This window comes from Mauremys reevesii, linkage group 2, assembly GCF_016161935.1.
Source record: "Mauremys reevesii isolate NIE-2019 linkage group 2, ASM1616193v1, whole genome shotgun sequence".
Lineage (NCBI taxonomy): Eukaryota > Metazoa > Chordata > Testudines > Geoemydidae > Mauremys > Mauremys reevesii.
Window position 1 is genome coordinate 169468691 of NC_052624.1, and position 11439 is coordinate 169480129.

At 45.8% G+C, this 11439-nt stretch overlaps 1 protein-coding gene across 1 annotated transcript; it reads right to left on the reverse strand.

The window, feature by feature from the left end:
• Nucleotides 1-234: 234 nt before the first annotated feature.
• Nucleotides 235-5987, reverse strand: FOXF2 (forkhead box F2). The gene is made up of 2 exons (XM_039521763.1): nucleotides 5006-5987; nucleotides 235-1092 (listed from the first exon to the last, which is right to left on the reverse strand). Exons 1-2 carry the CDS (start codon nucleotides 5985-5987, stop codon nucleotides 926-928), a joined length of 1149 nt encoding a protein of 382 aa, XP_039377697.1. The 3' UTR covers nucleotides 235-925.
• Between the last annotated feature and the right edge of the window lie 5452 nt (nucleotides 5988-11439).

The window sequence follows — 11439 nt, forward strand, 5'->3', positions numbered from 1 at the left end:
GCAGGTCAATTACTCTCACCCTCCCTTCAATAGTACCTGCAGGGTCTAGGGTGCCTTATTATTCTTACTACGCTTGCGTTTAAAGGGACAATTACAAGAAGGGTTAGAGTGAAACTAAATGCCTGTCCAGTGCATAATCGTTTATACACATTTTATTGAAAAAGAATTTATACATCAAAATATTTTTGGCAAACTGTAAAAAGTATACATAAGTGCAAATATATTCTCCTTTTAAAGCAGTTAAGTGTGCGAGTATACACAAGATGTATTTAAAATATTTCTTTTTAAAAATACTGTGGTAGAAAACAACTTTGTAAAAATAAAAACAAAACACTGTATTGTTGCAATACTGGAAAAAGAACTTTCTTAAACTCTATACACGTAACTTCTAAACAATATATTTTGAATAATATTGACTGGTGCTGGGGTCCGTAGAAAGTGTTTTGAAAAAAAGTTAACTTTATTTAACGCTCGAACCACTTAGAAGTGGAATTTTTCGATGGTGTTGGTTTGAGGCAGATTTTTCCCAGTCAAAGGAAACTTGTTTCTATTTTTTTTAAATGATTGAACTGACCACTTTTGCAGACACTAATTTTTAGGACAATGGAGATCACAGAAATGCATTTTATTATTAACTTGGATAGACTTCCTATAAAAGAGCCCCTTCCCCCACCCTCCCAAGCACATACACACACAAAAGAAAACCTTTCAAAAAAGCTTTGGAGCTTACATCAACTTTTTCTGTCCTTCAAGGTGTGGCAGGGGACAAAATGGTAAACAGTGCTTCCTTATGTAATTTTGCTAAGTGACTTGTGTACTATTCAATGCTATCAGGAGTGCACATTACATTTTATCTGCGTGAGTCCGTCTATACCTCAAATCTGTTAAACAGCCACCTTACTGTCTTTATTTGATAGTGCTAAGTTCACATCACACAGGGTTTGATATCTTGACAGACGCTTTGATGGTGATGGTGATGATAGTAAGATCCACTAGCAGAAGGGTGAAAAGAAGAAATGCCATTAAAATTGAGAACAAAATCTTTCCTGTCACACACTGGGGAAGAGTGATGCTGGTAGCGAGGCAATCCCACTGCAAGAGAAGAAAATAACAAGAGCTTCTCAGAAATTAGCTCGACTCTGTCTGAAAGAGTGGTTCTCTGTCTGACATACATCGTACTTATGGCGAATATAAATTCAGATATGTGGGGAAATTAAATGTCACAATTATGACGTAGCCTTCTGGACCATTTAAGAAGGCCTCCACAAAATGTTAATTTCCTTGAAGACAGTTTAAAAAGACAATCTAAAGGCTATTGAAATTTACACGATATAGTAGTCTTGTCCCATTTCTCAAAAAAAGTAAAAATATTGTGCACACCTACATACTTAAATAGTTTTGTGTGTATTTGTGTGAGTGTATGTGTGTATACAAATAATATGCTTTCAATGTGGGTGTAAAGATATAGATTGTATGTATGATCCATTTATCTATATAATATATACCCACAACATGCAAACCCTCATATACATGCTATGTGTATATGGTGTGTGTGTGTGTGTGTGCACGCAGGTGTGTTAGCTGGAGTTGCACACACATCTCTGTACTGTGTGTGTGTGGAGATGTAGTGTGTGCAACTATAGGAACACACCTGCACTTTTTTTTCTGTATGCAGTGTAGATAATGATCCTGATCCTACCCTATTCAAATTAATGGGAGGTTTGTTATTGACTTCAGTGGGTAGAGGATCAATGAGAAGTAATTTTGTTAATTATAGAATGAGAGTGTGTGTGTGTATTGTATCTCGCTATATTTGGACACGTGTATTCATATACTTAAGATACAGAGGAATGATGCCCTACACTTAAACAAAGAAAGTACAATACCTCCCCCATACCGTATCACCAGTATATACATCACATATCAGCCTCACTCAGACATTTCAAACCCCACAGCCGCAGGCCAGTGTGCCCGGTTCCTGATGGGCTGTACTCGTTTGGGAGCAATGCTATACAACTGTGGTCCTGAGGTCCTCATCCAGACTTTATTTTCCCCGTGGGAGCTCTGCTTGAGAAAGGACTGCAGGATCTAACCTCCCAGCGCAACCTGTTCATATCTGAAATGGAATGTTCAGTGGGTTCAGATTTTTCCTCCGGCTTATTCGAGGTTCTTCAGTAGCTTATCACAGAGTCCCGCAGAGACTGGGAGCAAATCTCCGCAAGCACCGAATATCAGCGTCTACATTTGTAAAGTGGATAAAACTTTATAGATTCCAAGGCCAACGCGTCTGCAGCTTCTGTGCCCGGAGGCGAGGCAGCCCCCTTACAGTGAGGCACGTACTGTACTCTTTGCAGCATGCCTATCTCTTCCTGAGCTGCTGTCATTGTCCCTTCCCTCACCCCACAGTGCTCACTGTGTAAAGGTGATTATTTCGCTGGATTTCCTTGGTCTTTCTAATAACCCGGCTGGTATGCTCACAATAAACCATTGCACTTTATTACAACCCTGATTCAATCAGTGAGCATGGTTTAATAGTGTGCGAAAAAATGTCTCCCTCAAGCCTTCAGGAGAACAAGGCTCTGTTTCCAATCTTTTCTTTTCTTATTCTTGGGTCAGATGCAAATCCAAGGCTTAAACTCTACACCATCACTAACTTAAATGGCTAGTGATTTGATATAAGTTTATTGACCGATAAAAACACATTTTGGAACCAAATCTGCGTCGCATTAAGCTTAAAAAAAAGCAGCTACAGAAACACTATGTGCACTTGTTGTTGCCTGTGCGTTGTAGATTAATGAGAAATAATTGCTCTTATTCATTTACTGTTAAGAATTCATATAAACCCAGGAACTATTTTTTACCATATAATGCAGCATATACAGAAGTATATATATTCACAGACAAAACCTTTTTAGCTACCTAGGGTATGACGATCTGAGCTGCTTTCACTAAAGGCCTGGGCCCAAATCATGGCATTAGTTTTTAAACAAAAAAAGCTATTTATTGAAATCAATTGGAAATTCCGTTAAAAAAATGATTGCACGATTTGCCCTCTCGTCTAGCACATCTGACATAAATATGAATTTGTCCCTTTGGCACAAATGATCTTAGATAGATAAGCTAGATCTATATTTACAGTAGCGCGCTAGCTATGGGATCTGTACTACTTTTACGTTTTAAAAGGATGAAACTGGATTTAAATAACTCAAATATTTCTAAGAATGTGATTTTCACGGTAGAACAAAATCCTTTGTTTGAAAAAACAAAACAAAACTGTTCTTGGATTGTCTCCATGTCCCTTTCAAAATTAAAATGTTGCACTCTGACAACAAACGTCACTTCTAAGATCCTGTTGATTCCATTCCCACTGAAGTTGCTTACTACATTTTTGGGAGAAGCTTTCTATTTGTAAACCTCAAAGCATTTCTAAAAGCTGTCCGAAGGTTATGAAAGTGGTTCTCGAGGGGTTGGCGAGAATATGTGATTGCGAACGCGCGTGTCTGTTCTGAAAACGGATAAGGAAGATTATTGTTCTGATCTTAAAACCAAGGTGAAGAATTAATCTAATCTGTAGAACGGGATTTACAATTAGACGAGGCTATAATCTGGCATTTCGAAAGTGCAGATTCCGCCTGGGCAGATGGAAACTCTTTACGGAGGTAGGGTTCGCGTACTGTTTTCTGGACCAAGGTCCATTTCCCAGGAGCTGCTGTAAAGTACTGAATTCCTGTAGCTGCTGCTGCTGCTTTACAAATCAGCCTCTGGGTTTATTTTCAAGATTTTAACACTGTGCGGTTTTGTTTAGTCAGCTTCACTGCTGAGATAAATTTAGCCAATGCAAACTTTAAACCTTCCTTTCCTAAAGAACATCCAGAACCGTTTGCATTGTTAAGAAGTTGCTTCTCTGCGAGCGAAGCAGCCAACAAAGGTTAAACATTGCTTTCCAAAGTGAAGGCTGGGTTTTTTAGATCGAAAGCTACAGTGCAATTCTCTGAGATGAACTGACGAATGATTGACAGCCCTTCAAGAAGGGAGGGGGGAACCCAACGAAGAGGTTCGTCTGTATTTGTTACTTGTTGAAATTCCCATAAAATTGAACAAGACCCTGCTCTCATATGGGTTAAGTCAGGCTAAAATCCTCTTCGGTGTGGTCCAGCCCAGACTGTCTTTGTTTGGTTAACCTCCGAGACCCACATTTAAAAGGGCTATTTGGAAAATTCCCCCCTAAGAACTTAACATATTTTACCCATTTTTGTGCCTTATTTTCTCCACTAATGTCCCCTTTGCAGTTTTTCTAAGAATACATTTTCTATAATCACTAGAGCAGGCAGGGAGGGGAGAAATCCAGACATTTTCCCCTCTGGTGGTAGAAATAAATTGGATCTGCTTTAATCTCCTCTGCATTTTTAAAGATTAGCGGGTTTTTTTCCCCCACCGCAGCCTGCAAGACTTTGGAGGTAATATTAAACACTTTTGAAAGTCACTCCTCTTATAAATCTCCCTGGGTTTTTGTATTTAATGACGGCTTTGTAATTCTTTATGGTTTTCCTAGTATTTCTGGCTAAGAAATCAAGCAAACGTACAAGACGGGTTGAAACTGACAATACCATAAAGATAAGGATCTGGGTTTTAGCCTCTAAACGAGTAATAACAACACTAACGGTCATGTTCATATTAAGATCCAAACCCAGAGCAAGGCAGTAGGGGATGGCAATTTTTGTCCTCCCTCTACTTAGCCAGAACCAGAGCAAATATGTTCCCGAACAATAGCTCTATTTGTCCTTCTCGGACCGGGTTTTGTTTTCTCTTGTCAAGCTCTGTTTTCAGAGAAAACACAAAGCAGCCCCAGCCTCGCCCTTGTTCCTGGGCTCTTATCTGACAGCTTCAGTAAACCAGAGTCAACCGCCAGATTGGCCAACCTAAGGCAGCAACCGGAGAGCCTCCTCTAATCCTAGCAAGAGCCCAGCCCCGGCCGTTAAGGAAGGAAAGTTGAAGGGGGTATTACCTGGCAGGTCCTCCCTGGCGTTTTGGTGCAGATAGCTTTGCTCCAAAGAGTAGCTGGACATGCTGGAGTGGATGCCCGCTGAGGCTGGGTTACTGGGTGGCAGGGCCTGCTGCTTTATATACGGAGATGCCCCTGAGGCTGTCCAGTGAGCGGACGGGCTCGTGTAGGGGGAATGGCATTCAATTGCGCTAGCCAGGGCGGGTGAAGACGGCACGGGGCTGCTGCTGCTGTCGGGGCCGTAGTCCCCATTGGAAGTCACAGGGCAGCTGGCCATGTAGGTAGAGCCCGGGTTGGGGGACATGTGAGGGGCGTGATGCCCCCCGCTCAGCGCCTCGTAGCCCCCGGCCATGGAGTTGCTCATCATGTCTAGGTTGTAGCCGTTGGTGTGGCACGCCAGGGAGGCAGAGGGCGCCTGGAAGTCAAAGCCCTGGGGCAGGATGGAGGCGCTGAAGCCGATGCTGTTCATCATGCGGTACATGGGCTTGAGCGCCTGGCACTTTCTTCGGAAGCCCCGGGGCCGGCGGCGGAAGGAGCCTTCCTCGAACATGAACTCGCTGGCCGGGTCGATGGTCCAGTAGTGGCCTTTGCCGGGTCTGCCCAGCCCCTTGGGCAGCTTGATGAAGCACTCGTTGAGCGAGAGGTTGTGGCGCACCGAGTTCTTCCAGCCCTGGTAGGAGCCGCGGAAGAAGGGGAAGCGGCTCTGCAGGAACTGGTAGATCTCGCTCAGGGTGAGCCGCTTGGTGGGCGAGCTCTGGATGGCCATCACGATGAGGGCGATGTAGGAGTACGGGGGCTTCTCGGGCCGCCGCAGCCCCGAGCTCGCCTTCTTGTTCTTGCTGGAGGAGGAGGAGGAGGAGGAGGTCTCCAGGGCGGAGGGGGGCGGCTGGCTCATCAAGGCGGACTGGAGAGCTCCGGGAGCCGGGCTGCAGGAGCGGAGAGGGGCCGGGGGCTCCAGCTGCTGCTGGCCGCTCTCGGTGGTCATCTGGCGGAGGGAGGGAATGGAGGGGTGGGGTGAGACTGGAGCGGGGTGGCGGAGGGCGGGTGGGCGCCCTGATGGGCTTGTGGGGAGGGGGCGAGCTGCTACTCCCGGGGCACCTCCTAGTGCTGCTGCTGGAGGCGGCGGCTGCGGACTGCAGGCAGCGCCCTGTGCATCACTCCCCCAGCAGCGCCCGCCAGGCCCCTTGCGCAATGGCTCCCCTCCTTTCCGCCGCGGCGAGCGAAGCACTTGGCAGGACGGATTAGGCTGCGCTCCGGCTCGCCCCCTGCCCCCTCACTGCACTGCCTTGGGGAGGGCTCAGCTCAGGGCTTCTGACATTCCAGCGGGGCCCCCCCACCCGGCGGCCATCCCTCGCTGCCTGATCCTTCGAGAGGAGGAAGCACGAGAGCCCCTTGAGTTTGGCGTCGAGGCTGAGCAGCCAAACAAAACCCGGCCACCTATCAGTTCCTTAAATCTTGCTCTTGTTCTTCAGACCCCCCTGAATCCCTCCGAGAACTCAGCCCAGCAGCAGCGAGACAGAGAGCGAGAGAGAGAGAGGGACCACCCCCTTTCCAGCTGGCCCCTGTCCACTCGTCATCTGGGCAGGAGGCGCTGCAGCACCAGATCGCTCTAGCTGCCCTCCCTACACACGCAATTACACCATTCATCAGCCTCACTTAGACATTTCAATCCCCACAGTCACACGCCAGTGTGCCAGACTCCAAAGGGAACGTGCCGAGCTCTCTCTTTCCTGGCATGGCAATTGCATGCTCTCTTGTCGCTTGAAGGAATGCCCCCCCCCTTGGGATGGAGGGAGTTTCCCACAGAGCAGCAGTTCGGGGGGAGCCTGGAGATCGCAGGGGGGAGGAGGAGCATCTGAACGTACCCACCTGTGCGTGGACTTTGCCAGGGCCAGCCCCAGGTTCACTTTCCGCCCCACGCAACAAAACGAATGTTGAGCAAGGAGCAGAAGTGTGTGTGTGTGTGTGTGTGTCTGTCTGTCTGTCTGTCTGTCACTGGGTATCTGCATGGAACCCGAGACAGCAATATTGCCGCTGACAGCCTGCCAGAGTTTTATATCAAGAACCAGCTCGCTAGACATTGCCAAAAAATGATGTGCCCCTGGTGAAATCATTTCCAATGAACCCCCGGGGTCCGTTATAGGGTTACACGTGCTTGGAAACAGGGTCTGATTAAGGGGAGGGGGGGAGAAAGAGAGACAAAAGGTAGGGAGGGGTGTGTGTGTGTGTGTGAGAGAGAGAGAGAGAGAGAGATCTAAATCCGTAGGGCCGGGAGATGGATGTAAGTGAAGGAGAAGGGGATGCTGGAGCAAAAAGAAAGGAAAGGTTTGGGACCGAGCAGGACGCCATATCAATGTGCCTGAAGCACTGTGTCTGTCTGTCTCCAGTGCAGCTCCTTGCAGTGCTTGCTGGTGGGTATACGCAGGGAGGGGGTTGGGGCTGGGGCTGGTCTCAGACAGTGACCTGCAGTTGAGTGGAAGCAGGCTTTTTCCATCAAACTCTGCCTGGATACCACACACAGAGCCCAAGTGTCAGTTTACTGCCCTGAGCCCGGCTCCTTTTCCCTAAGCTCCACAGTAATTAGACAAAGAAAACCTAAATTAACTGAACAGGCGTCGACAGCTTCCTCCAACTCACCACTGCTACATACATGGGAATGTGTCCGAAAATGGCTTGATTGTACCTGAGAATCAGCTAAGAAAACACTACAAAGCTCCACACTATTTACCACACATTTTAATAGGACCCCGCCCCCCACAATCGCTTTGCCAATATTGTTTACCTTTCGTAAGACATTGGTATAAGTTGTTCCCATACTGTATTTGGAGGCGCGATTTCTGAGCTTGTTGGAATTACTTCCTCAGAGAATAAAAAATTATCTTCTTTTTGCATTTAAAATCCTTCCCTGAGCCTGATCAGCGAGAGCAATTCTCTTTCTCCTAAGCTCTGAGACATCTGTTTAAATGTCCAGGTCATTCCGCTATCAGAGAACTGTAAAATCTTCAAGTCCCTATTTCAATACACTCCTATAAATTCTCTCTATTAAATATAAGGGGGATAACTTTATGTGAAATAACTCCAACCTGATACATTTCAGATCATTAGGTTTAAACAATATTATGTTGGAGGGGGGCATTCGCTCAAAGTAACTTTCAGGAGAAATCTCTACTCGCGGTGTAAGAAAATGCAATTGCATCATCTCTTTATTACAAAGCAAATTAGAAAGAACTTTCACAAGTAAACCAAAATAGCCCCAATTGGGCAGAGAAGCACCTCATATTTACCATCAGTATTCTGCATTAATCTCCACTTTATAGGGGAAAAGGGGCAACAAATTGCGTCAGATTCCTTATACCTGACAGGAATTTACTCTGCCTAGCAGACGATTACTTTAAACAAATAATTAAGAAGCCAGGCGTGCTATTTACAATGAATTCAAATGATCGTCGAGCACTAGCCGCACCAGTTGTGGTCTCTGCGTCTGAGTTTTACTGTCTTCTTTATTTTTAGCCACACGAATCCTGCGTCCGAGACAAGGTACTGAATGTTTCCACGACTTTTTGCTGTTGGTATCGGCTTGAGGTTCCCATGATTAAACAAAAGTACATTTGCTGGTTGGTGAAGATGTTTATTTTGGTTGGTGTATCGATTTCTGTGCTTAACCCAGCTTTGGAGCACAAACGCTCTGCTTTTGCCATAGTATACGGACATTACACTTTTGGCAGATATGGTTAGTCAGATGGTGTTCTATAATCATCGTTTTTACTCTAGGAAATCTCTTCATTATCGCGGTTTCAGTTTCATGTCCGTGCCCCTCTGCTTCTTGGGATAAATGAAATAGCTTAAACCAGTTAAGAAAATGGGAGACAAATAGGAAAGATAAATGTTTACTGCTATCTCAGAAACCTCCCTTCTTAACTGCAGGCTCCCTCCCCCTCCCTCTCTCCCTGTTCTGAGGTCCGGCATATGAGAAGCATTTTTTCAATTAAATCCGAGACTGAAACTTAAACAAATCCCTCCAGTATTGTAAAAGTACGTTTCCTTGAGCCCTGGAGGATTTTCTCTCCACTGTCAGTTTCAGGGTGTCTGAATTTATCGAGATCTACATAGATCTAGACAGGCTGAGGCTGAGCTAGACAGATACATTTCAGCATTAGGGATATGACTGCATTTTGCGCTAGCTGAAAATGCTGATCAACCAAAGCGATCATCCAATAGACTCTCTCAGCAAAACCTAAAGAAAAATCCAAAGAGTAGACAAGTCCCTTCAAAGCGAGTTGACTGAACAAGGAAGGAGGGGAAGGGCTGGAATAGGGGGAAGGATTTAGTACCAATCCCAGACTCTGCTGCCCTTTCTTTGTCCCGAGCCCCCAGACCTCTTGGCTTCTATTGGGCCTTTGGCACCAGGCCTGCAATCCCAATGTTTATTTGGATGGATTTTCCGTTTTGCAAACGCACATGTCGCAGACAGGACGCTTTTTATAGCCATCTTCCTCAGAACTGCACACTCCCCTATGTCCTCCTTCAATGATTTGATGCCTCTTTTGGCTACGGGTGGGGGGGGGGGCGGGGGAGGGGACTTTGACATTTGAAAATCTTTGTAACAGATTAACCACCTAACTGCTTTTCCGATAGGGACTGTGTGTGTCCATAAAGCAATCAGTGCTCTCTTCGGATCAGCCTGTGTCTAAAGGATAGAAAAGGAAATACTCTACAAAACATAAAGGCCTACCTTACTTGCAGTAAAAAAACAAGTCAGCAGCACTTTAGGCAACTAACTTTTAAAGGCAGCGTACCTTGAATAGTTTGTTATGAACCCAGCCGAGAATCCTAAATTGCAGTAAGAATAGGATGTTTTAAATGAAAGGATTTCTACCGGTTTCCAAAGTGTTCTGAATCTCGCAAGACTTGGAGAGAAATAAGCAGCAGACGGTAGTAAATACATTTTCCATTTTAGGACGGAATGCTTTCCCATGTCTTTTTGGATATCGAGGACGAGCCCTTTTAGGTTATTCTCTGCTGCAGGAAAATTTCCTTGGTCTGAGAAGTTGTACACTTCTCCCATCAGTGGGAATTGCATGGAATACCCTGGGGTAGGAGACACTAAGAGGAGAGAAATGGAGTTCGTTGGTTATGTACAAAGGCAGAGAGACACAAAAACTATATACAACAGCAAACAGTTGAGGAGAGGGAGAATGGGGAGTAAGAGAAAAGAGACACCCGAAAACAATGTATCAGGGTCCCCATTATTATGCCTCACTCTAGCAAAACTCCCATTGATTTCGATTTACCCTTGATTTCAGTGGGATTTTTGCCTGAGGAGGAAGTGCAGGATCTGTGCGCTTGGAATTCTTCAAGTGGAAACTAATGTGCAGGAATGTTCTACAGGGCCAGCTAACATCAGTGACATGGAAAGTGTGAAAGTTAGTTGCTCGGATCTCGCAGCCTTTTGCTATTTTCTCTTGGAGCCTTTCTGTTTCCCAGGCACTGGTCTATTCAGCACGCTGAGATGGGTTTTTCAGCTTTCCGGAAAGCCACTCTGTAACCTAAGATTTGTTGCTGCTGTTCCGAGTCTGCCTATACCATGCATTGTTCGAACTGTGTGACTCTAAAATACCCTCTCTTCCTCTTCACGGCTTGAGAGAGGAGAGCTCCAGGGGAAAAAAGCCACGGCTAAAGTCTCTGCAAAGTCTCCTCCTAGAATGCAGCAATGCGTGCTTTCTAGATGGTAGATACATTGTGAAGCAGCAACAGAAATGGATTGGGGAGAGAGTGGGCTGATGACCCCTTTAGCTCTCCCAGATGTGAGTCTGCTGCCGGGCACCGCCTTCAGACTTACAGGCAGGCTACAGGCTCGCAGCAGAAAGACTGACACAGACTTTTGCAAGGCAGCCTTCTGTACAGCAGCCCGGCTCAGGTATGCGAGGCAGCTAGGGCTAATTGTTCTACTGGTCCAAACTGCCGTGGTGGAAAGGCGCCTTTCTCCGCGGTCCTGTAATTGTCCCGTTTGCTGTGAGCTGGCGAGCTAAACAGTGAAATCCTACAGACGCCCTCACTTCATTATTGGAGTGTAGAGATCACACTACACGTGGGCATAGACTCAGCTGTACCTACGGACTCAGAATTCACCTCTGTAGTTGCAATAGCTCATACTAATGTAATGTGTGTATATAATGAATATGTCGTCTGACCTCCAGGCATTTATCATAGGAACTCCATACATATTACACACACCTACTGATAGGAATCTGTATATCCTTTGTCTACTTCACAAGTGCCATCCTACGGTAATTTAGAACATGGCTCTTTGCCTATTGTTTTAGGCAGATCTTGCTTTTCCTCCACCAGAGCACAATGTATAGGATTCCCCCCACCCCCTCAAGTCAGCGATCTGCACAATTCTATATGAACTTCCCGGAGTATCAAAATAGCCCCCC

Bases quoted from the DNA above. Each gene is read 5' to 3' on its own strand.
- FOXF2 (XM_039521763.1), bottom strand. From the start codon at position 5,987: ATGACCACCGAGAGCGGCCAGCAGCAGCTGGAGCCCCCGGCCCCTCTC. The intron at 1,093-5,005 runs GTAATACCCCCT...CTTCTCTTGCAG, and splicing joins CGCCAGGGAGGACCTGCCAG to TGGGATTGCCTCGCTACCAG.